We start from the raw sequence: 27,730 nt of genomic DNA on the forward strand, positions 1-27,730 counted from the left end.
AAGGCTCTCAATCGTTCATCAGGATCAGTAGCTAGCTCCAAGGTCCCAAGGCGTGCACTTCAGAAGTGTAGTAGTAAACTGTAGTAAAATATACGTCATCACTCGCTATGCCTCCCAAGAAGGGGAAGGGGCATGGAAAAAGGATGCAACCAGAGCCAGAGAGTGATGTAACCTCTGCACATGATGTCCTCCGGGAAACTGAAACCGAAACACAGGATTCTGGTGATGAATCGGCAGATCAAGCGGCAATCAAGAAGAAGAAAGTGCCAGAGCTAGAGCCAGCAGTAGAACAGGCTATCTGCGAATGGTTTGCTGACCACCCCCTGTTCTATGATATGAGTGACACCAGTTTCAAGAACCGGCAGTGGAAAGACCGCCTCCTGGACCAGAAGGGCAAGGAGCTCAACATGAGTGGTAAGTATCTTGGGTATTCTTACCCAAATATATGAATGTTGCAGTTATGAAATTATCATGCAGTATTCCATGTATTTCCATCCATTTATGAATTATTTGTCTTATACTTACAGGGGAACAGCTGGCCATCTGGTGGAAGTCACAGAGGACCATGTATGGGAGACTGTTCAAGAAGAAGAGTGGCCAGGCGGCGACACGTATGACCGAGCGTCAAAAATGGAACCTGAGGAACTTTAGCTTCCTCCAGTCCAACATCGCTGTCCGCACCGTGACAAACAGTTGGGCAAGGTATGCATTTGCAAACTTTAATAATACATTTTCCATTGAATTCCCATGCATTTATTACCTGTACGACCTCATATGACATGCATGGAATTGTTATTAATATCTGCTCTCTACCCACAGGTCCCGTGTCCGGAGCCTGAGATAGACGAGGATGGATCACCCTCGGAATCCGACTCAGGTGCTCCCTCCATTGCCTCGGGAGTCCAAGCAGCCTGGTATCAGCTCGCAGGCCACTTCGCGGCCCTCACAAGTCTCCAAGCTCCCCAAGCAGAAGCGTCAGCAGACATAACGATATTCCCTCTTCGGGCGTCGTAGTGGAGAGTGACCTGAATACCCAGAAGCGCTCCATATATACTGGTCTCGGGCAGCTAAAGACAGGTGGTACCACCAATCGTAAGGTCGTGCAACCAGTCGGGACAGGTCGTGACTGGTCGCACTACCGATCGTGAGGTTGTACCACAGGTGGCACCACCAATTGCCAGGTGGCACGACCAGATGCACGACCAATCGTGCGACTGTGGGACCCGCGATCATCCACGACTGGTGGTACGACCATGTAAGACCTGTCTGCAACCTCTTACGAATTGGAATCGCAGGTCAGAAATTTTAAACATGACCATCGACCTTGCTGCGACTGATTTTGCTGTGGCGATCACCCACGACCTCTGCGACCAGTCGCACGCTCTTTGTACGATTTGCCCACGATTGCAACATTTTTCGGTCGCAGCTAGGTCGTAACGTGGTTGCAAGCCCGGTGTGACTGGGCCTTTAGTAATCGTGTTTTACCAACAACCCTTAATGACCTACCATTATTATAGATTTTTATTTCGTCGTCTTACTGTAATCTTGATATACACGACCTTTATCACATGGACTGTGTTTGGACATCACAAGCTATTCGATTGTATTTTGTTTTTGATATGACGTCAGGTTCACAATGACTGCACATTATTTTTCTTTCACTATTTACTATTTTCTATTTATTGATAAAATATGCCATAATATAGAGGTACAATAATTAACTGGACCGAAATCAGCGTTCGAAATAAACACTTGTCCGTTTGTTCCGACAAGTGAAAATTTACTTGGATAAGCATAATTTTCCGTATTGGTTATCCGGTGGACAGGTATTTATTATTAAAGGGTTGGGTTTCTTTTACAAAACAGTATCAGAATTTTTAGCAATTGTTGCACTTCAAAAAAAAGAGAAAAAACACCACCAAAATCAGAGGTGTCTTATCGCAAACTGTTATACAAATATCGTGGTTTGAGGGTTAAATAAACATGGTCTTGATAATATAATGGTCTTAGCTCGTGAATATTCGGAATACCTTGGAGTTGCGATTGAGTTCCGAATTCCCCACTTGGAACGTCTCGGCTAACATTAATAATTTATTTGATCGACAAATTGTATTCAATACCATTCGTATTTAAAAAAAAAAAAAAAAAAAAAAAAAACGTTTATTATTTTGTTGGTTAAGTTTAAAACGAAATAGTTGCCTGTTTACCACAAATGTGAAAGTCAGTTTTCCTTTGATTTTTGTGAATTACTGATTCCATCATCGGTAATATGATAAAACGACAACGAAAAGACGGATTAATCTAAGATTAAAAACATATTAGATAACATTTATTATTTTATTATTTAGGTGTAAGTTATATTTACATATATCTTTGCAGAAAATTTTATGAAATAAGTTACGGTACTTAAAAATAATTTTGTATGACAAAATACAATTACAATCGATCAACAAACCCGTGAAAAGGCGGGATAAGCCCGATCACGTGGTTTCTTGTTGATTTGTTATCAGAACAAGACTGAAAATAACAGGCCCCGTTCAATAACAAATAAAAGTAAAAATATGGCTGGTCTCCCCACCATAGAGGTTTCCATCCCCCACTCCAGATATCGTTGCTACAGCCCGGTACAAAAAGTGTTTAATGTGTCATTTGCCAGGCTTTGGTTATAACAAACTTAATATTAAGAGTAAATATTTCTGTGTTGAAGCAGTGCGATGTAGTACGTTTTAAAATGCATATTTAAAGGTTTTTGTTGTTGTTTTTAATTGTTTTCATCATGCCCGTGCTTATACTTGAACTGTTACTAGAACGCCTTCGAGTTTTCTGGTGGAGAAGTGTCCCGTGCTTATACTTGAACTGTTACTAGAACGCCTTCGAGTTTTCTGGTGGAGAAGTGTCCCGTGCTTATAATTGAACTGTTACTAGAACGCCTTCGAGTTTTCTGGTGAAGAAGTGCCCCGTGCTTATTAATAGACTCAGGAAGCCCTGTGCGTTGTGAATGGCTCACCGACAAACGCATCCTTTAATTCACATGAAACATGTCGCATACCCTCAGGATAATTCGGAATGTTTTCAAATTATTTTCAAATCACTGGCATGATTCTGCAAGTAAGGTTTTGATTGGTGGACATGAACTCCAACTGGCTGCTGTTAGATCCACATGTAATAGTGGAGCTAATTTTAATTAGGTTGGGTGACAGGCATATTTTCATTTATGACAGGTCATTTTGACAAGCACTGCCAAACAATTATTCCCAGGCCTTCAGCTGAAAGTGAAAGCTGAAAACCAGTGCTGTGTTCTGAAGGGAATGTTCTCGAGAACAATTTAACTGGTTTTCATTGAATCCTAAACAAAAACACTAATTTTTTATGACTTTTTGTTTCACACTGAAACTATCTCGACTAAAAAATTCTACAATTTCTTGTACTCGCCTGATACACGAAATTGCATGCAATCTGTTCAAAGTGAAGAGTAATATGCGAATTGGTTTAAAAAGAAAAGCCAAAGGCTTTAACTTTTCCTTCTGCATCCACCTCCTGCATAGATGGACAAGTGGAAATATTGGCGGACAAGTAGATTGTGGTATACTTGGACAAATAAATGTTTTTCTTATTTCTATCACTGCGAAGGTGAGGTGTATAACCAGTGCATGTTGAAAAGTTTGCCCGAGTGACCTATTTTGACGTCACGCCACTGAAATATACCTAGCGAGCGTGGCGTTTCCTATTAGACCTATATGCAGTTTAGATACGCTTATACCGCATCAATGAGCATGCTATTTCCCTTTTTTCCTCCCCCCCCCCCCCTCTTTTTTTTTGGGGGGGGGGGGGTCAGGCTGGCTTTTGCCCGAATTAAACGAAAATGCTCGAATCTGGATAACATTTGTTCATATTGCTTTAGGCCTACCACCAACAGCTACATAGGGTTATAAACGAATCACTACGCATTTTTACATGGATCACAACTAGTGTTAAGAGAAGAATGATGGAAATACATGGCAAACAGATATCAAGTTAGCACATTTCACCTGAATATGTGTATCATTTTTGCCCGAAATGGAGATTTTGTTCCAGCACTGGGGGTGGGGGAGGGGGGTGGGGGTGGTGCCACCCCCCTACCTTGTACTCTTATGAAAGTACACACTCTAAATATGGGTTAGAGCAAATAATCGACAAATGTTAAAAGTAGACATCATAGGTTATTCCCTTGGACCCTTCTTATAGTTTTTGATTTCGAATTTTATCGTTCTTGTTTTCGAATTTTATCGTTCTTGTCTATGGTCCGTTTTATAAAAAGTAAATACTAGAGTCGTTTTGACGTGATTTTTAAATGCAGTTTGAGGCATTCCGTCTCGTGATAAACAAAACGAAACTTAGTTTTGTAAAATTGGTGTTGCTGGTAAAAACATGGAAAACCCTTTTTAAGATAGTCGTACCCAAATTGTCGTTGATCAAACATTAAAAGTAAGGTGGCACAATTTACACCAGTATTATACACCGCATGTCGTTTCTGGTTGTAAAATACGCGGGGGGGGGGGGGGGGGGGGGGGGTATTCTCGTGACCATATCAGTAATCATTTGGTAAAGCAGTCGGTTTCCCTCTCATGTACGAGAAAGTAACTGGAATAAATGTTATTTAGCGAGATATATAATATGGCCGTTTGTTATATAGGGTCTTGCTGTCATTTTCTTTTCAACGTGTTGTAACCAGTTGCTTTATCGGTTAGTGTTCGATATGAAAAAGTCTCAAGTTCATATCAACTGTTACATCATGCAGTTATAGAAGACATGCAGTATATACAGACCGGTTATCAGGTAGTATTAAACAATGTTAGCTGTTGCAGGTTTATTTTTGTTTTGTTTTTCACTAATAAATAACACATTGGTTACTTACAACGTAATGCGCAAAATATCAATTCTGACCAGTGTTTCTGATCGCCTCGAGTTTAGTTCCCATTTCCCAGATATATACGTACCTAGGCTCAGCAGCCTTAATTTTATTTGTTAAAAATTGTAGCGAGTCACGAAATGGGTTCTATGGTACACGATTGTGACGACAGTCAATGGTATCATCTAATGACGCCACTATTCGTCGTGTCGTTACATCTTGTATAAGCTTAATATAGTCCGCTTTAGGGAATTGTTAATTAAAAATAATATACACAATACTGAAATGCCTTGTCAGATCTGATGATTACAAGTATGTTGACCTCTGTAGTGTTTAACTGACCCATTGGCTTGAGGTCATAGTTCAAATTCCATAACACTGACATTAAATGTCGTGTTGCCCTCCACAGCAGCTGGGATTGGTGGCCTACTTTTGCTGTTGAACGGAAGACAACACTTTCTGTAGCCGTTCCCCTTCCCCTCAAGATTTTAGCAAATTCCCCTATGCTTATTTTTTGTTGGAAGTTAAGAAGCGAATACACTTCCAAAAAATAGCGCGCACATACACACACACTCTCACTCTCCTCCCTCTCTCTCTCTCTCTCTCATGGTGCCCCATGGAAGATAAAAAGACAATGAAGTATGCTGTAATTTATTGATAATTTCTTCTGAGGACTCATGCCTCATACAATCATATAATAAATATACACATTATGTAATGATTAAAGAATCTCTCTCCGTGGAAACGTACACTAGCTAAGACAACACATGATACAAGCACTGCTCGATAGCGCACAACTCGTCCTCTGGGTTGGTTGCATGGAGGTGTCACAACTAGAGATCCAATCGAAGAATGTCTTCACGCACACGGTCTACCGAGTAAGTACCATGCGTTGTTTAATTTGCAACACAGTCTAGAATGTGTCACTTCATATCTGCACCCTTCCCAACAATGACCATCATCTTGGTTAGCGAGTGCTACACGATTCTGGTGATGATACGTCCATAGCCCACAAGACCACGAAATGGATAAATGTACATCATTCTAAACATCTAGATAAATTCTTTACAAAAGTAAGCGATCCGTGTTCACCACAAGGTGTTGCTAGCATTTGTCAGGGAGTGGGGTAGGGTATGTGCAAGCCGGGTATTCTAAGCAAAGTATAGAACTCGTAAGGAAGTAATCCTAGTTCATTACATCGTCGAATATCGCTAACTACATTGAGCAAAGAAAAACACTCTTCTTTTTTTTCGATTTGGAAACTATTTCGTGGACCCATCCTGTTATCATGCATAACAACTTGTTGTTAATAACTCGGTTTGTCTCCCTCTAGTTGTGTGAGAAACATTAACCAACCATGAACTCTGGACCATGACCTCTCGGTTAGTGAATTTGTCGAGTAAGCAAACGAATGTACCGTGCGCTGTGTATGATATCAAGTTTCGGTCACGTAGTAAACCGCTGAACGTACTTTTTTTTTTTTTTTTATAAGTTAAAATAATAAAACAAAATATCGTATTGATAATATAGCTTTAATTAAAAAAAACAATAAAAAAAAAAAAAAAAAAAAAAACTTTGGCGAGTGGTATAAAAGTTAACAAGCTTTCAAGACCAGTCATGTTGATCAATACGTCTCTTATTACCCATCAATGTGCACGAAACTCTGGAATCGTGTATAACAATAAGAGGCAGATTTAGGGGAGGGAGGGAGGGGGAGGGAGGGGGAGGGGGATTTTGGTATCAACCAACCACTGCCCCTCGCCCATATATAGACAAATATTCTTGTCCGCGCGTCTCAGATGTCACTGGCCGTCAGTTGCGCTCGTTTGAGTTGGAAAGTAATCACAAGATTTCACTCATATCTTTGATCAGGACTCATCTAGGACCATCTTAATGTTACGATGGGTGGAGTTGACTTGGACACACAGAAAACCAAGACCCCTATATATAATATTATATATATACATTAGTATTTTAAAAATCCTAAAGTTTTCACACTTTTGTTTCTATAAAGGAAGGAAATGGTTTATTTAACGACGCGCTCAACACATTTTATTTACGGTTATATGGCGTCGGACATATGGTTAAGGACCACACATATTGAAGGAGGAAATCTGCTGTCGCCACTTCATGGGCTATTCTTTTTGATTAGCAGCAATAGATCTTTTATATGCACCATCCCATAAGACAGGATAGCACATGCCACGGTCTTTGATGTACTGGCTGGAACGAAAAATAGCCCAATAGGCCCAGTGACGGGGATCGATCCCAAACCGACCGCGCATCAAGCGAGCGCTTTATCACTGGGCTGTGTCTTGCCCCTTTGTTTCCACAAAGTCTGGAGACTAAAAGTCACGGCAATGCCACGCTACATTTCAGACATTTATATATTTTGTTAAAAGTATCGATACCGGTCATGGTCTCTTGTAGCACATTTCATCCCCTATTGGGAGTACATTTGGAAAGTATTAACATTTTCCAGATATAATTATGTGTGATTTTTTTCTTCATTGCATACTATTAAATAAACAATACGTCTTTGAAACATGAAATATATAAAGGAGATAGCTCCAGCACTGACCACATCTGATAAAAGTGAATATAAAAGTGACGACGACAAAGATGAAACATACTTCGACTGGTTCAATGTTTTGTAGACGTATGTGGCAGACAGCACAGATCAGCGTGTGAGACACTTGTGACGTGTGTCAGTACTTGTAACTGGTGTTACGTCCCAGTGTAACAAGCGAACCACTGAAAGACTGCCAGTCACAGGGTCCTGCGACTCAACACCCTGTCCGTTTGATGTTTACTTTTAAATAACTTTTTTTCTGGAGGGTTTCATCATCCACAAAATCCAACACTAAATTGGCCTTAAAACACGTCTCTAAGCATCTTTCTTTCAAACGTTTCCCGGCAGCATGGTCACAAGAGACTGCGCCCTTTTGGGAACATTCTGAAGAAAATTGGTATGGTAGATGGGCTTTCTTTTAAAATGTACTTTTCACCTTCATATTAATAAAAATTAAAATTAAGATGAAAAAAGAAGAAAATTCACACCAAAATTGGGTCACCTTCTTTTTCAAGGCATTCAGTTACTGAAACACAATTTTCTATTAGTCTTCCTAACAAAGTGTTTTATGTCGGAATTATAAAGTAGTCGTCAGCTTGTGCAGCATACCCATCAGGAGAAACACCAACAGTAACTGTGATAACACTAACACCAGGATGCTGTAAAGTAATAAGGTTGTAAATCACTATTACAGACTTAAACTGGAATGTAGTAACACTACACACAGCACGTCATTACAGGTCGGTATAAAACAGAGATGTTCTTTGTCACCATGTATTGGATGACGATAGTCACAATATTAACATTACAATTAACACAGCTAAAACTGACCATAGAAAAAGGAAATCGGGTAACAAAAAGTATTTTAACAAGAGTAGTACACACCACACATAAATATTTTAATTAATCCATTGCTAAACATTATATTAATTAGGTTCTTTTAGTTCTGTTGACATCAGCTTAGGATTGATAGCTTGCCACCTTCATTATATTTGATCTCTTTGTTTCAATTTATTGTCAACCTTATCCAGTAGTTTATTTCATATTCCTAAAAACAACTTGCATTGTGTACACAAAATGATGAATGTTTAAAGTTACAGTCTGATGCATGCAGTTTTAATGTGCTACTGTTATCTACAAAGGCAAATAATACAACAAAGTGCCTGCTGGATAATTACACCAAATTGCTTAGTTCTATTACTACATTACTGAATACGTACAGGTCTAAGCCAACATCATAGGAATATTTTGCACAAATAATCAAACTTACAAAACAAACAAAACACCACACAGACTTAAAAATAAATTATGTAGGATGAAGACCACTTTGTATAAAAAAAAATACTAATTCCAGAGTTTTTATTTTACTGAAGATTTAAACATTAGCAAGGCAAGAATCATTTTTATTATAAATTATTAAATAGTACAGTTTATAAAGAATGAGAAGATTTTAATTATTTTACTGTTGTGTCAGTCCATCATCGTTATAATAGACAAGGCAGTTGGCCAACACAATGACCCAACAAAGTATTATCTCAAACAATAGGCCTACAATGCATGTCTCTTGTGTTGAAAGCTATTTTATGCAACCAACTACATAATCCTTGGATCCCAATTCTTACAGACATTTTGGTATCTAATAGAATTAGTTACTTAACAATAAGAAAGAAAGAAAGAAATGTTTTATTTAACGATGCACTCAACATATTTTATTTACTGTTATATGGCATCAGACATATGGTTAAGAACCATACAGATAATGAGAGAGGAAACCCGCTGTCACCACTTCATGGGCTACTCTTTTCGATTAGCAGCAAGGGATCTTTTATATGCATCATCCCACAGAAAGGGTAGTACATACCATGGCTTTTGATAAACCAGTCGTGGTGCACTGACGGAGATCGATGCCACACCGACCACGCATCGAGCGAGTACTGTACCACTAACTAACAAATAAATAAGGGTAAGTTCAAGAACATTAGTCATGTATCAGTGTTCTCATTGTGTTGGTTCAATGAAAACTAATGATATATTATAGTTGAGATTTTCAAACAATATTGATGTAGTATTTTTTTCTGTACATTGCTGAAGACATGCTGGGCATTACAACTTTAATGTCACTTTGATTCATAATCCAGTTTTAGACAAACACAAGCCTTATCGTCCATGGATTAAACATAAATTTAAACTAGTTGCTAGATAGTTCAAGATAGCCATATTTTATGGAGTTTTTTGGAAGGGAGAATTAGACAGAATATTTTATACAAAAGTAACGCTAGGGTCTGTGCAAGATCTTTGACATCAACCCACTGTTTACTATCAACTGCCATTACATTAACTGTAGACATCAACTCATTCTTTACAATCAACTGTGATCACATCAAAATGTTTGCACAAATAATTATTAGCGAGTATTAGAAACTGCCAACTGCAACAGAAAGCATGGGTAAATGTACTAATATTAAAGTCACATCCAGCCTATTTACAAATGACAAAAACTACATTGTAAAATCGTAGCAAGGGTCTCCGAACAAGCGACAAGCCAGTGTTAGGAGTTTATCAAGCACAGTAGGTCTGTAGCTGATTCCACCGGCTTGACCTCAACTCTCAACGACAAGCCAGTGTTAAGAGTTTTATAAAGCACAGTAGGTCTGTAGCTGATCCCACCGGCTTGACCTCAACTCTCAACGACAAGCCAGTGTTAGGAGTTTATCAAACACAGTAGGTCTGTAGCTTACCCCACCGGCTTGATCTCAACTCTCAACGAAAAGCCAGTGTTAGGAGTTTATCAAACACAGTAGGTCTGTAGCTGATCCCACCGGCTTGATCTCAACTCTCAAAGACAAGCAGCGGGTAAATATACCTTCAAGTAACAAAGGGTAAATAAAAATAACTTTACCTAATCGGATTACTTGAACAAAAAGACAAATAAAATAAACTACAATATTCTCTTAACAGTCATGAAAATATTAAAAAACAAATACTAACAATGTTGTTTGAAATTTTACTTAGTTAATTAAAATACATTACTGCAATGACAAGAGTAACATTTATTGTTTTATTTTAGCTAGTTTTCACAAATTTATAGTAATTATTATTATTATTGTTTTAATATAAAAATAAAATCAATTTAAGAAATATCTTTTGGCAGTTGATTACAGCATATTTATTGAATATGTGTATAAACGAACTGTTTTCTAATGTGGTCACTGCTGGGCTGTCTAATAACTTGAACAAACACACAAAGAAAAAAACTAAAACACTGATCACTACAATGACTTTCTAGTTTTGATCTTTTAGAAATATGACAGACACATTTAGAAATACGACAGACACATTTACACACACACGCAAACAGACACATCTCTTTCAGACCTCTACATGTGCACACTTACAGATTTATATCAGAGAACAAATATAACTTAAAAAATATGAGCCTGCCAATGCAAAATGTCAAAGTCAGCTAGTCTAGAAGCCTGCCATGTGAGCAGTCATGTGACTGACAGCCGGCCCACGTGACTACAGGACATAGATGTGCTAAACAATGCCTTTCCATGGCAGGGTTATGCTGATCAGTTCAAAGTGACGCTTTCTGCAAGTATATTTCCACAAGAGTCATTCATCATATACAGAACTGAGTGGAAAACTGCAACCCCTAGTGGTCTCTCTTGGAAATCTGCAGCCTTTAGTGGCCTCCCTTGGAATGCTGTATCAACCACTGTAATGTAATATCTGAAAGAAAATAACATCACAATCAGTCCTTGGGATTATAAAATGTTTGCAGTCTAGACTCAAGTCTGTAATAGTTTGAGACTAATGTCATGGTAACTTCACTGTAAAGCCATACATAATGTATGTGTGTGAGATTATTAGACATTTCAGTCTCAAACTTGTGCACCATATCTCTTTTAAACAAACATGTCATATCTTAAGTTCAAAGGCCATAACTCTGTAAAAATATGTGTAAATTGCCATGAAAGTTGAACATGATCTGTAATAGTACATGGTAAAGCTATACACAAACTTTTAGCTCAATATTTCAAGGCGTTGTGAAAAAAAGCACCTGGAAAACTATGTGGGACTATGATATGCAATATGCACTGCCAACATAAAAACATTTATCCGCTGTATTAGTTTTCAAATTACCAGTCTCTTCCAGTTCAAGAAGAGTTCATTTTGTATCAAATTAAATATTTGGCCATTAACTGAGGACTGACTGTAAAACAGAGCCCACAATAAGCATGAATATGCCAACTTGTTTTTGTCATATATTCCAATTAGCTTCTTGCCTCTCTTTGTTTCAATCTGCACTAAGTGAGACATTAACACATGTAAAGCTGTTTGCAGTAGACCAGTCTGATTAATAATTAAATTTGGTTACACTCATTACAATTTTATGCCATCCCAATTACAGAATTTAATGACAAAATGTTTCATTAAAAAAAATTTCCTTGCATAAATCCGTAAGTTCCAAATGACATAAGTAGATCTATGTAAGATAATAGGCGGCTACTCTGTACAATGTACAACTTGAACTGAAACGAGGTTCTCTCACATCAGTCTGTGTACTCTTACCTATATTTTCTTTTTCCTTGCATGATATAGAATAGCAACAAATTTCTCTGTCTTGTATAGCTGACAGATTCCTGAAAAATAAAAAAAACGTATTAAACATTTGTACTTTGAACGTAAAAAAGATAACAATAATAAAAATATGATTTCAATAATTGTTATAATAAAGCTAATTGACATTATTATATATATATAATGATGGAAGATTACTATAAAATCAAACAATGCCATTTATTATAGATATATAATGATGGAAGATTACTATAAATCAAACAATGCCATTTATTATATATATATATAATGATGGAAGATTACTATAAAATCAAACAATGCCATTTATTATATATATATATAATGATGGAAGATTACTATAAAGTCAAACAATGCCATTTATAATATATATATATAATGATGGAAGATTACTATAAAATCAAACAATGCCATTTATAATATATATATATATAATGATGGAAGATTACTATAAATCAAACAATGCCATTTATTATATATATATATAATGATGGAAGATTACTATAAAGTCAAACAATGCCATTTATAATATATATATATAATGATGGAAGATTACTATAAAATCAAACAATGCCATTTATTATATATATATATATAATGATGGAAGATTACTATAAATCAAACAATGCCATTTATAATATATATATATAATGATGGAAGATTACTATAAAATCAAACAATGCCATTTATAATATATATATATAATGATGGAAGATTACTATAAATCAAACAATGCCATTTATAATATATATATATATAATGATGGAAGATTACTATAAAATCAAACAATGCCATTTATTATATATATATATATAATGATGGAAGATTACTATAAATCAAACAATGCCATTTATAATATATATATATATAATGATGGAAGATTACTATAAAATCAAACAATGCCATTTATTATATATATATAATGATGGAAGATTACTATAAATCAAACAATGCCATTTATTATATATATACTGAACAAAAAAAGAAACTTCCAATTTGTACATATAGTATTTGTTGTGTTAAAGAATTCATTGTGTAATGAAATTATATAGGTAGTATTAGCCTTGAGCTGTATTATCAGGATTCATGAATTTTATTGATTATTTTTGCACTGTTAATCGTCGACAACGTGAAATTCAATTTGCATGTGCATGCATGGTTCGACATGTCCCGTGTAGTATTCGGTCAATTTGTTTTACTTGTCTTACTGACATTGTTGTCAAGTGAACGAAAACGCTTCCAAATTTGTAAACAAATTAAAGTTTTTTACATTGTAGCATTTTTAGTATGCCAAGAATACCCAATAATTTACGCGAACGGGCGATTGGCATGCTTGATGCTGGCATGTCGACAGAAGACGTTGCAAGGCATGTTGGGAGTTCTAGTCGAGCGATACGAAATCTTCGCATAAGATTTCGAACGACAGGAAGCACCAACGACTTGCCACGCATGGACATCCGCATGTTACAATGCGTGGTCAAGACCACTATATCATGAACACGCATTTGCGCAATCGATTCCAAACTGCCACTGCTACTGCTGCTAACACACCTGGGCTTCATAATAACCGAATCAGTGGGCAAACTGTTCGTAATCGTCTGCGGGAGAACGGTTTACATGCACAACGTCCTTATGTCGGAAGCGTTTTAACGTAATGTCATAGTCTAAATTGTCTTAATTGGGCACGTGTACACACTCGTTGGATATGGCGACGCTGGAATACCGTTCTTTTTTCGGATGAATCCAGATTTTCTTTACAACGTGGTGATGGCAGGGTGCGTGTCTACCATAGGAGAAAAGAACACTATGCTGACTGTTGTGTTCTTGAACGAGATTGTTTCGGGGGTGGGGGTTGTGTCATTGTCTGGACAGCCATTGTCCATGGTTATTGTTCACCACTAGTCGTCATTGATGGTAATTTAAATTCTCAACGTTACCGCGATGACATTCTCGCTCATCACGTCATTCATCTGTTCCATAACAATGCCAACATCTCGATTTTTCAGCATGATAATGCCACCTCTCATACAGCTAGAGACACTGTAATTTTTTTTAGGACAAATAACATTGATTTCATTGATGACTGGCCCGCTAAAAGTCCTGATCTCAACCCCATCAAGCATATGTGGGATAGTCTGGACAGACGATTGAGGCGTCGTCCCAACCCACCCGCTAACGTCAACGAACTTCATCAAGCGCTCATTCAGGAATAGAACAATATTCCACAGGCAGAAATCAACACTTTAGTCAATTCTATGCGCCTGCGATGCACTGCAGTGGTCAATTCAAGAGGTGGTCATACTCGTTATTAAGTGGGTGGGTTTTTTTTTAACCCCTACCACACTTGGTCAAAATTTCTCCCAGTTTCTGTTAACCTATGGCCATGATTTATTCACCAAACGATGCATCATGGAACACTCTTTAAACGCATATATAACAATTATTCCCCCGGTTTGGTTTCATCAAGTTATGTTCAAGCAAAGTTAGCGGAAGTTTCTTATTTTATTCAGTATATATATAATGATGGAAGATTACTATAAAATCAAACAATGCCATTTATTATATATATATAATGATGGAAGATTACTATAAATAAAAAAAATGCCATTTATAATATATATAATGATGGAAGATTACTATAATATATATAATGATGGAAGATTACTATAAAATCAAACAATGCCATTTAATATATATATAATGATGGAAGATTACTATAAATAAAAAAATGCCATTTATTATATATATATATATAATGATGGAAGATTACTATAAATCAAACAATGCCATTACTGACAAATTATTTTAATACATTTTTATCACTTAAAAACTGATTGACAGTTTGTGCAAGCTTTTTGTTTTTGTTCATTCCCAATAAAACTATAAGAAATAACAGACAATTCTTAATTAGACATTTGAAGGAGTTAAAAAATATATATACTTATAGTTCAAAGTGAATTTTTTTTTTTAAATTAAACATGTTAACATTATATGCAATAAGAATTGATTTGGTCTAATATAACCTCAACTGGTGACTGTTTGCATTACACTGTCAATGTATTACTAAGTAATGAAAATGAATACAGCACACAGGTACACAATATGGTGAAACTTAATTCATAATTTATGTACAATCCTCGTGCTCATTTAATAATCTCTACTGAAGATTTCCTGCATTCTCTCTAAAAAGTATTGCTCAAAACCAATATAAAAGACCTGGTAAGAAGGAGCAATATATATATTCAGAACTTCACATGTGTTGTTTTTGTTTCCTATTTATTGCACAAGATTATTGTGCGCAAGAATAAACGAGTGCAATAAATAGTAAGCGAAAACAACGTATGTGAAGTTCTGTATTTATTACATACCTTCTTTTATGTTTTACAAAAAAGGTTTTTAATTTAACGTCATAACAACACTTTGTTAAATCTATTATCAAAACTCCTTTCATGGATTTGCTTAACGTTAAGAATCATACTCTGCGGCAGCCTTGTGTAATGTTTCAAATATGATGTGATGCAAATTGTAAATCATATAACACATCAGTAAATAAAAGGTGCTAAGTGCAGTAAAAATAAAAAGGGAATTCCCCATATAAAAGTTCCAGTCCAGATCGCACCTATAGTAAGATTGAATAGGTATGTAATAAAACAAATTATCACTCTCTCAATACATTCTTATTAAAAAAAATATCTATATATTTGTGCATTCCTTCCATAAGTTACGTTTCTACAATAACATAAAAGTCCTGTAGGGTGTGTAATATAATTAATATTTCCTACATTCTCTCGACAAGTCCTGAAGAGTGTGTAATATAATAAATATTTCCTACATTCTGTCTATAAGCCCTGAAGAGTGTAATATAATTAATATGTCCTACATTCTCTCTATAAGTCCTATAGCGTGTATATTATAATTAATATTTCCTACATTCTCTCTGCAAGTCCTGTAGAGTGTGTAATACAATTAATATGTCCTACATTCTCTCTATAAGTCCTGTAGAGTGTGTAATATAATGAATATTTCCTACATTATCTCTATAAGCCCTGAAGAGTGTAATATAATTAATATGTCCTACATTCTCTCTATAAGTCCTATAGCGTGTATATTATAATTAATATTTCCTACATTCTCTCTGCAAGTCCTGTAGAGTGTGTAATACAATTAATATGTCCTACATTCTCTCTATAAGTCCTGTAGAGTGTGTAATATAATGAATATTTCCTACATTATCTCTATAAGCCCTGAAGAGTGTAATATAATTAATATGTCCTACATTCTCTCTATAAGTCCTATAGCGTGTATATTATAATTAATATTTCCTACATTCTCTCTGCAAGTCCTGTAGAGTGTGTAATACAATTAATATGTCCTACATTCTCTCTATAAGTCCTGTAGAGTGTGTAATATAATGAATATTTCCTACATTATCTCTACAAGTCCTATAGTGTGTGTATTATAATAAATATGTCCTTCATTCTCTCTATAGGTCCTGAAGGGTATGTAATATAATAAATATGTTCTACATTCTCTCTATAAGTCCTATAGAGTGTGTAATATAATTAATATTTCCTACATTCTCTCTATAAGTCCTATAGCATGTGTAATATAATTAATATTTCCTACATTCTCTATATAAGTCTTATAGCGTGTGAAATATAATTAATATTTCCTACATTCTCTCTATAAGTCCTGTAGAATGTAATATAATTAATATTTCCTACATTCTCTCTATAAGCTCCTTTTCGTCGAGTGCCTCTGCCAAGTCCCTCTTGTTTCCGAGCACTAGAACAGGAATTCCCTGCAGCTGCGGTTTGTCCAGCAGGTTGTGAAGTTCATTCCGAGACGCCTCCAGTTTGTCATGATCGGCTGCATCCACCATAAATCTACAACGAACACAGAATTTATCTAAAAACACAACACAGCATAAATCTCAAAACAAAATTTGTGAATATTTGTGAAAACAGAACACAGAAATAATGTAAAACCAAAACACAGAATAAATGTGAAAACATCATAAATGTGAAAGAAGACAACAAAAATTCTTTGAACATTAATACTGCAATGCAACAATGTTTGTAAAAGCAAGATGGCGGCCTAGTGAAAGAGGTATGTTGAAAAGTGGGTTGAATTTTGTCTGATTATACTGAATGTGTATTATATGAACGTGACTTATTTATAACAATCAACGATGGGAATCTCTGTGGAATTCTTTAACGGGAATGGTGGATTTTGAACAAAATGTGTAAGAATTTATTTATTTAATACTAATATTCATCTCTTACATGTCCACTTCAATCACTTGGTGAACACATGGTTTTGGTCTGTTTTCACCGTGATGAAAATCATGCAATACCTTTAATTCCACAAAGTTGTGGGCGAAGTGTATTTTGCCCTTGCACTTTAGCATGGTGAGGTTCAGTGACATAGAGTCAAATATATCACAACTGCTCCCCACAATTACTGATTGAACCTTTTGTTTTGTCAAACACAGAGGGCCACATTTATAAAGTCTGTTTTTCTTAAATGTCGGTTTTTATGCATTGTAAATTTATTTATGTAGATACACTGAAAATACTAAATAAGTTTTTGTGTGAGACTGTTTATATTACAATGAGTGTGTTTTCAATCGTACATCACAAGCAAAAGCTAGTGATGTATGATTAAAATGACACAAGTTGTAATATAAACAGTCGCATGGGAATGAGTATAGTATTTTATTTATTACACTGCACATTAATGAACAAAATTCACACAGAGTAACTTGCAAAATAACTAAACAAGATATGAAAATGCACAAATGATGTCGCTTACCAAATGACATCATTTAGCAAAATGACGTCATGTTGTGGTCACTTCATTTAGCTATTTATCAATGAAACTGCATTCCTACACCACACATCTATCAATAGACTTTATCCAATATTATAAACATATTCAAGGCCAAACAAAATTACTAAAATAAGTGATTTTTTAAATTTTGCTGCTAACAAGTTATAAGAATTGACAGCAAGTATTTTTCCGATTTAATAAATAGAAATAACAATGCGCAGTTTTTGCATGAAGATCTATGCGGAGTTGCACTGTGTGATACGGTCAATCACCTGATCAGAGGTCATGACCTATCAAAAAGCATATTCCACAATGTGAAGACACGATAAATATCACATGGGTATCTCTTCTACCACGGTGGATAAATATCACATGGGTATCTCTTCTACCACGGTGGATAAATATCACATGGGTATCTCTTCTACCACGGTGGATAAATATCACATGGGTATCTCTTCTACCACGGTAGATAAAATGCATAGGGTGACTTTGTTAATTCAGCCCAGAGGCTACATGTGGATGAACAGTTGATGTATACCAAAACCCGATGTTTTCAGGCAAATTGGCAAACTTTTCTTCTTATATTTTAAGTAGCCCGCCTCCTCAAAAATTATAAAAAATTGTTTAAATTGCAAACCAATTTGTTTTCCCCATCAACTGAAAATTCAATAACTTTCCAGGATTTGCATGACCAAGCCAAAGCTTACTTGATGGGCAGATCTATGTCTAAAGACCACAGTCTCTCTGACATGTGTGCAGCATACAGCTGAAGCCTTTTCCAGAATTGACGCAGTGACAGTTTTATTGATATTATTTTTTAAAGCATGGTGGGTATATTTTGGGGTTTTATGCCCTTCTCATCTGCCTTGGTCCCTCCTCATTGGCCACGGTGCCCCCTCTTGTGCCTTGGTACCCTAAATGCTTTTCATCACACTTTCCATACAACCAGGCCAACTTTTATGACTGACTTTGGACCCAATAGGTCATGGTGCATCATATTATTATTATTTGAGATGGCATAGCATTATTTCTGGTATAGATCATGCGGCTGTAGCTACTGAGAGAAATGTGAGGGGAAACTACGTGAGCTGACCAGACCAGCAATATATATATTTTTGTCTTTATTATTAAATATATGAGCTGACCAGATATCACAGACCACTTACACAATAGCATTCACGCCTCTGCAGTATCTCTCCCACATGCTTCGAAAGCGAGGCTGGCCTCCAATATCCCACAACTACAAGAAAAATACACCTAATTTAGTTAAACAAACAAACAAAAATGACTGTACTATTATTCCTGTTGTCTAATGTCTAACAGTATTCAGTTCTATACATGTACTATTCTCCCTACTGTCTAATGTCCAACAGTATTCAGTTCTATACATGCACTACTCTCCCTACTGTCTAATGTCTAACAGTATTCAGTTCTATACATGCACTATTCTCCCTGTTGTCTAATGTCTAACAGTATTCAGTTCTATACATGCACTATTCTCCGTTGTCTAACAGTATTCAGTTCTATACATGCACTATTCTCCCTACTGTCTAATGTCTAACAGTATTCAGTTCTATACATGCACTATTCTCCGTTGTCTAACAGTATTCAGTTCTATACATGCACTACTCTCCCTACTGTCTAATAGTATTCAGTTCTATACATGCACTACTCTCCCTACTGTCTAATGTCTAACAGTATTCAGTTCTATACATATGCACTATTCTCCCTACTGTCTAATGTCTAACTGTATTCAGTTCTAAACATGCACTATTCTCCCTACTGTCTAATGTCTAACAGTATTCAGTTCTATAGATATGCACTATTGTTCGTTGTCTAACAGTATTCAGTTCTATACATGCACTACTCTCCCTACTGTCTAACACTATTCTTCCTACTGTCTAACACTACTCTCCCTACTGTCTGTTGTCTAACAGTATTCAGTTCTATAGATATGCACTATTGTCCGTTGTCTAACAGTATTCAGTTCTATAGATATGCACTATTGTCCGTTGTCTAACAGTATTCAGTTTTATAGATATGCACTATTGTCCGTTGTCTAACAGTATTCAGTTCTATACATGCACTATTCTCCCTACTGTCCGTTGCTAACAGTATTCAGTTCTATAGATATGCACTATTGTCTGTTGTCTAACAGTATTCAGTTCTATAGATATGCACTATTGTCTGTTGTCTAACAGTATTCAGTTCTATAGATATGCACTATTGTCCGTTGTCTAACAGTATTCAGTTCTATAGATATCAGGGCTAGCTCTGGGTGAGCAAAACATTTCACCAAATTGTCTATTAAACTTTAAATATTGCAGAAATTGACAGATATTTTCTTTAAAATGTCAATTATTACATGAAATTATTTTGACAAATTAAAATAAAATTCGCCAACTGTTTTCAAAATTCGCAACTGGTGAATTTGGCGAGTGCCAGAGCTAGCCCTGAATATGCCTAACAGTATTCAGTTCTATACATGCACTATTCTCCATTGTCTAATGTCTAACAATATTCAGTTCTATACATGCACTATTCTCCATTGTCTAATGTCTAACAGTATTCAGTTCTATACATGCACTATTCCCCGTTGTCACATGTCTAACAGTATTCAGTTCTATACATGCACTATTCTCCCCGTTGTCACATGTCTAACAGTATTCAGTTCTATACATGCACTATTCTCCATTGTCTAATGTCTAACAGTATTCAGTTCTATATATGCACTATTCTCCCCATTGTCACATGTCTAACAGTATTCAGTTCTATATATGCACTATTCTCCATTGTCTAATGTCTAACAGTATTCAGTTCTATATATGCACTATTCTCCATTGTCTAATGTCTAACAGTATTCAGTTCTATATATGCACTATTCTCCATTGTCTAATGTCTAACAGTATTCAGTTCTATATATGCACTATTCTCCCCGTTGTCACATGTCTAACAGTATTCAGTTCTATATATGCACTATTCTCCCCGTTGTCACATGTCTAACAGTATTCAGTTCTATATATGCACTATTGTCCGTTGTCTAATGTCTAACAGTATTCAGTTCTATGTGCACTATTTTCCCTGTTGTCTAATGTTTAACAGTATTCAGTTCTATGTGCACTATTTTCCCTGTTGTCTAATATTTAAACAGTATTCAGTTCTATGTGCACTATTTTCCCTGTTGTCTAATTTTTAACAGTATTCAGTTCTATGTGCACTATTTTCCCTGTTGTCTAATATTTAACAGTATTCAGTTCTATATGCACTATTTTCCCTGTTGTCTAATATTTAAACAGTATTCAGTTCTATGTGCACTATTTTCCCTGTTGTCTAATGTTTAACAGTATTCAGTTCTATGTGCACTATTTTCCCTGTTGTCTAATGTTTAACAGTATTCAGTTCTATGTGCACTATTTTCCCTGTTGTCTAATATTTAAACAGTATTCAGTTCTATGTGCACTATTTTCACTGTTGTCTAATGTTTAACAGTATTCAGTTCTATGTGCACTATTTTCCCTGTTGTCTAATGTTTAGCAGTATTCAGTTCTATATGCACTATTCTCCGTTGTCTAATGTTTAATGGTATTCAGTTCTATGTGCACTATTCTCCCTGTTGTCTAATAGTATTCAATTCTATCTATGCACTATTCTCTGTTGCCTAATGTCCAACAGTATTCAGTTCTAGAAATACTCTGTTCTACGTTGTCTAATGTCTAACAGTATTCAATTCTATATACCAGTACACTGTTTTCCATTGTCTAATATCTAACAGTATTCAATTCTATATATGCACTATTCTCCGTTGTCTAATGTCTAGTAGTTGCTGTTAGGGGCTGTCCTTACGTTTGAGCCCCGGCAAATGTAAACATTTAAAATCCAAACATATGCTGTCATATAATGGAGCACTAGATAACCACTCAACTACTAAAAATTAATGGAATAATTGACAAATTAGAAAAAAATAAACCAAGAACAATCTTAATGATAGAAAGTAGCAATTTTAATCAAAAACTAGAAAAAAGAATAGTCTACCTATTTATATTTGTTTATTCAATAAAGAACAAAATATTACCTTAATTGTTACATTTCCTTTTGTTATCTTCCTCATGTTAAAGCCGACAGTAGGAATCATATCTTCACTGAACTGACCAGACTGAAACCACAAAACATTTAACAAGTAAATACTGTATTGCTAGACATTCAAATAACTTCATACTTTGACATACCATAAGTAAATACTATATTGCTAGACATTCAAACAACTTTATACTTTGACATAGCTGCTAAGCATAAGTATAAAAGCACTTTGGGGTGGGGTCAGGGAGGGAGAGAACCCCACAATTTTTATTTTTTTTTAAATTGGAGAAGTTGATTGATAAAGTATTTGTTGAACATCACTGACTAAACCCTTAGATAAATTGCCACAAAGTGACCTTTTTGTATTGGTTGTGATTTTAACATCAGGTCCATTCTTACATGTGTATAGAATAAGAAGCTTAGACTGAGCTGAAGTGACCAAACTGGCCACAAGGGACAGGACTGATAGAGTGCTAACTGCTTGTCTGAGGTGCTTGGGTTGAGAATCGTACTCCAGTCCCGGATCAGGCTGCTGGCTATCCAGAGACGGGATCCGGACAGACTTGCTCGAAACCTTAGTGGTATAGGAGAATGTGAAAATATATCGCACTTAAGTTTTAGTTGTGAATTTAATGTAATGTCAGAAATATTGGGCATGTTTTCAGTTTTTGCTAATGCATTATTTTGGCACTATTGAAACGCCTTCGTAGAGAAATTCACCTCCGTGCAAAGTTCATGTCAAGTCGACATCAGACCAGTCAAAATGATAAGATATACCATGTGAACCTTACACTATTTAAACAATATAATTTATGGAATGTGAGTGGAATTATCTCTTATGTAAACAATATAATTTACGGAAAGTTAGTGGGATTATCAGCAAAGCTGATTTCAGTAATTTTATGTGGGGGCATGGACATATGTACCTTAGCATTTAGAACAAATTAGGGTGGTTTGGTCAAGATGGAATTTCTATTTATTTAATAATTCTGTGATTGGTGTGCGTGGGGGGGGCTACATCTGTGAACCAACACATGTATGTATCAACAGTCTATATATCTACTACCATACTGGTCACCAATATTTAAAATTAAAATTTAATTTCCACTTTATCTTTTATAAGAGGGGCTAAAACGTTGCACATACCGGTACTCTTGCTGTATGCTGTTGGTAGTATCCAGGGAACATGTTCAATATTGTGTCGCAATTTGCTACGTAAGTTTCAGAGATCTCAACACAATGTTTACATTAAGCAGTACTTACTCATCAAATTTCAACTGTCTAGAAATATCGCTAATCAATATTTTGAAAACAAAATGTTCCCTGGTATAAATGTATCTTTCAAATTATAAACAGACTCAATAATTTTTAACTGATTTTGTTTAATGCTGCAATTTTCTTCTAAAAATAACCAACTTCTCCTTTAACTATTCTTCAGCTACATGTCATGTCGGAACTTGGAATTTCATCATCGAAAATCATAGCTCATAATTGGTTTGCACTAACTTTTGATTACACAACCGGTTAAAATTATATGAACATGAGAAAGACTTCAGTCCTTGACTTTACATTTTTCAGTGGTAGCCCACTAGACTACCAGGTTATAAAATCTAGTAGCCCTCAGTAAAACATTTTTTTTTATTTAAACATGTTTTAGAGTGGGTTTTGTAAAGCATGAGCATTAAACTGTGAAATATTCACTTAAATTAAAACTACATGATAACCCCTAATGAACAATGAAGTTTTTAGTTTAAATCATTAAACAGAATCTAGGAGAAATATTCAAAACAACGCGTTAATATGTGACAAAATGAAGTGTCTCATATGTAGCATTATAATATTTTGCAAGCCTTCATTACGAGATTAGGCCTTAAAAAATAAATAATAATAATAATCCCTACCTTTACCCACAACCACGACCAAAAAACCAACCTAATGAAGCTTACAAAATATTATTGAAACACTTGATACGGTTTTAACATGTAGAAGATTTAATTAAAAATAATTTGCAAGAAAGATTCATATTTTAACATTGAAAACATTTGTGAATTTAAATACATTTCTTTAACATAATAAATATTGAGAAATCGGTAGCCAAAACAACCCGGGCTACCGCTATGGTCAAGCCCTGGATTTAAACTATTAGCACCATGCACCTATTGTCTTGGTCACTAGGATACTGTACAAATCGCTCATTGTACCTCTAGATACTATTTAATTTCAGGGCTCACGCAATCGGGCAAAGTGAGCCCAAACTTCGCTTTGACCAGATTGACTTCACCGTGCCAGTCACTGTAAGGCGAAATCTGTGTCACCTTTGAAAAATAGTGACCACTTACATTGTAAACAATTACGGATGAACAGTGAAGAACTTGATGAACACCTATTTATAGATAGTAAGTAAGTGTTAAGTGTCTGAGAGTTTGAAGTGACGCTGGCGCCCCAAAATCACAGGCTCACAGATAGGAGGTTCAGCTTAGACAACACTTGTGTCTGGCACTAAAAGTAGGCCTACATGAGTTACCGACTGTTGAAGTGTATAACTTTAATTCTATTGTCAGGCGTGGGTGCTGAAAATTGTACAAGGGTGGGGATCTAGACTTTTTAGGGAGGTTGGGACAACCACTACCGGAAAATAATATTTATTTGGAGCAGCAGACATCGACGTGAACAAAAATATGCGGGGAGTGATTAACTAGTTCCACGCAGACTTTCTCATAATTAATAAATTCAACATGCAAAAAAAGATGTCAAAATTATAAAATACAGGGAAACTTTTCGTAAGAGCCACCTGTAATCAGCGGTCTCCTGCTGTAAGCGGCCACTTTTTCCCCACAAGGTTCAGCAAATAAGCAATCCTCACACCTATTACCCACCGAGTCCAACATCACCATTGTGTATCAATTAAGAAATGGTGACTGTGCAATTCATTTAATTGTTTCTGGGTAATCTAATCTTGACATCGGTAGATTAATATACTAGGACAATACTCTGCATGAAGTAGTAAGTAAATGATAAGAGAAGACGAACTTGTGAGACAATGAATTCCAAATGGTTAAATTAGTACTTTTCAGTTGCATTTTATTTTTGCATATTTTTTCAGATTAAAAAGTCAAGTTTCCCTCCAGTTAAAAACTTTGCCCTCTCTAGTGTTTCAGAGAGAAGTGACTTCGCTCTATGATTTTGACCTCACCTGAATTTTGTGGGGTTTTACATACACGTGAACACCAATCCCAATATATTTACAATAATTCCATCATTTAAAATGGAAGAATAAGCAGTTAACATTTTCCCACACAATCGATTATGGATTTTTATAATCAATCATCACATTGATAAATCAAACCGATCAATTTTGTTTAATTATAATCGATAATTGGAGAGCAGGAATCTTTACCTAACCAGTGGTAGGAAGAGATATTGAATTTTTATTATAGAATTATCTCTGAATGAGGAGCTATTAGTATAGTATTACAAATGTGCATCTAGCTCTTGAAAGCCAGAGTACTTGGGCTACCATAATAGAGACAAAAATAGAGACCCAACATTATGGAATGCAGGGGACAATATTTCAAAATCTGAGGTAACCGGAAATCGGTTCACGTGGTTTTTACCTAGGTAACCAATTGTTCGGTTACGTGAATTATATTTGCGTAACCCGTGGGTTACCTGATTGGTTACCTCAAAATTACGTTGAAATTATAGTTTAAATACATAGTTTTTAGCTCAAACATAAAGTTAAAACAAATTATACAAAAGCAAACATTTTACCAAAAAAAATGTCTTTAATGCTTGCTAAAGTTAACAATATTATAAAAGAACTGAATATCAGCCCCAGTACTGAAACAAAATACAGGGGCGTAGCCAGAAATTTTCTTAGCATTATGCACGCCAAAGGCGTGCCCGAGCCAGGGGATTCGGGAGGCCTCCCCCTGTGAAAAGTTTGAAACTCAGGGCGCCTGTAGATGCAATCTGAGCCTTTTCGGAGGCTTTTTTTTTTTTGGTAATCTTTTTTTTTACGAGTCAATTTTAAGAGGATATTTCATAGAGCAATTACAGATAGCCTTGACCTATTCCCGGATTTTGTTTTTGCATTACTCACATGTGTACTGTGCGTAATGCCTTTGAAATATATACATAATCATTTGGAGGAATTCCTTTTTGTGTTTTGCGGTGGCTATGCTACTTTCACTTTATCGATGGTACTTCTATACTACAGTAACGTCTCAAATGTTTGTTTTTTTAAAGCTCATTATGCAATGTTAGTATTTTTCAATTTTTGTGACACTTTTGGATTCCTGTTTACGTTAAAACTGTTTTTACCATAGGTAAAATTATAGGCAATCCAATATTATGTCTACATATATTCCTTTAGAGATAAAATAGCAGCAGATAATTTAGCTGTCCCCAGCGGTCTGAGCACATTTCTTTAAAACTTTTGGTTCGACTCTATACTGAACATTTACTTTAGACTGGTTGCAAATTACAACTGTTGAAATATAACGTTGTTTACTGATTTGCTGCGCATCAAGTATCTAAAATTCAGCCTAAAACATTTGCCGGAATACTAGTAGTATGTCTGTGTGAATAAACGTCCTGTAATTGTGAAGTTTGCAAGTTTTAATTTCTGAACGTTTACAGGTCATGACATAACCTGTTTGCGGTTCGCGTAAATTTAATTTTGCGTAAACGACATGCGAACAGAACAGCGGTTCATGTGAAATATTGTGCCCTGGAATGTTAAAGTAAAAGGACAGCACATACCATGACCTTTGATAAACCATTCGTTGTGCACTGGCTGGAATGAGAAATAGCCCAATGAATCCACAGGGATCAATTCCAAACTGACCACACATCAGGCAAGCACTCTACCACAGGGCTACATCCCGTCCGTTATGGAATGTAACCACCAAAACACATCATTTTGTCAAATTATTATGGAATAACCGTTACGACCTAGGAGCTTGTTTTCTGGAGAAAAACGTTGATAGATTATAACTGGTTTTCAGAATGAACTAATGTGACATGAGAAAGGTCAAGTATTATTATATAAATATATGATTATGATGCAGTGTTAAGCTGTTTTACTAGGTTTCTTTTAGCCTATCAAAAACGTAAACCACCAGGACAGTTTTCATGTTTATTTACGTTTTGGGGGTACCATGTTGGTTGTAAATTGTAGTGGATGTCCCATGTCACCCAACAGATGCTAAGCTGATTACACCACGGTGGTGATGGAACAGAGTGGACATAATACGCATCGATCAACTTGTCTACGAAACAATGCAAACACCCATTTTACTTACAGCAATAACATTTACAAACGTCGTCTTTCCAGAATATTGTAACCCTACTAATGTTAATTCCATCTCTTCTTTCCAGAAGAGACTCCTAAACCAATCTAATATTCTTTGGAAAAACGCAAACATGATTTCTTTGTCCGTAAAAAAAATGACAGTACAAACGCCTTCTTTTCCCTTCCTGATTACAGGAAGTAGATCCAGACCGTTCTAATAATCACATGACTTTCTGCTAACACCAGATCTAAATCAATAACGGTTTCAAAACCATACCACTAAAACACAACTTAGCGGTATGTGTTCACAAACTAAAGTGTTTACTAAAAGACAAAGACAGAGACAGAGACAGAGACACACAGAGAGAGAGAGAGAGAGAGAGAGAGAGAGAGAGAGAGAGAGAGAGAGAGAGAGAGAGAGAGAGAGAGAGAGAGAGAGAGAGAGAGTCCTTTGCTTTGAGGT

The 27,730-nt window shown here is 35.7% G+C and overlaps 1 protein-coding gene across 1 annotated transcript; it reads right to left on the reverse strand.

Moving 5' to 3' along the window:
* Positions 1 to 9,294: 9,294 nt before the first annotated feature.
* LOC121369411 (ADP-ribosylation factor-like protein 8B) lies at positions 9,295 to 27,474 on the reverse strand. The gene is made up of 6 exons (XM_041494500.1): positions 27,278 to 27,474; positions 21,967 to 22,047; positions 19,061 to 19,134; positions 16,787 to 16,948; positions 12,036 to 12,106; positions 9,295 to 11,192 (listed from the first exon to the last, which is right to left on the reverse strand). The coding sequence occupies exons 1-6, from the start codon at positions 27,398 to 27,400 to the stop codon at positions 11,146 to 11,148; spliced, it is 558 nt and encodes a 185-aa protein (XP_041350434.1). The 5' UTR covers positions 27,401 to 27,474; the 3' UTR covers positions 9,295 to 11,145.
* Positions 27,475 to 27,730: the final 256 nt, after the last annotated feature.

This window comes from Gigantopelta aegis, chromosome 3 (genome assembly GCF_016097555.1).
Source record: "Gigantopelta aegis isolate Gae_Host chromosome 3, Gae_host_genome, whole genome shotgun sequence".
NCBI lineage: Eukaryota > Metazoa > Mollusca > Gastropoda > Neomphalida > Peltospiridae > Gigantopelta > Gigantopelta aegis.

Bases quoted from the DNA above. Each gene is read 5' to 3' on its own strand.
- LOC121369411 (XM_041494500.1), bottom strand. From the start codon at position 27,400: ATGTTTGCGTTTTTCCAAAGAATATTAGATTGGTTTAGGAGTCTCTTC. The intron at 19,135-21,966 runs GTAATATTTTGT...TTTTTCTTGTAG, and splicing joins AAGGAAATGTAACAATTAAG to TTGTGGGATATTGGAGGCCA. The intron at 16,949-19,060 runs GTAAGTGGTCTG...TGTTCGTTGTAG, and splicing joins AGAGGCGTGAATGCTATTGT to ATTTATGGTGGATGCAGCCG.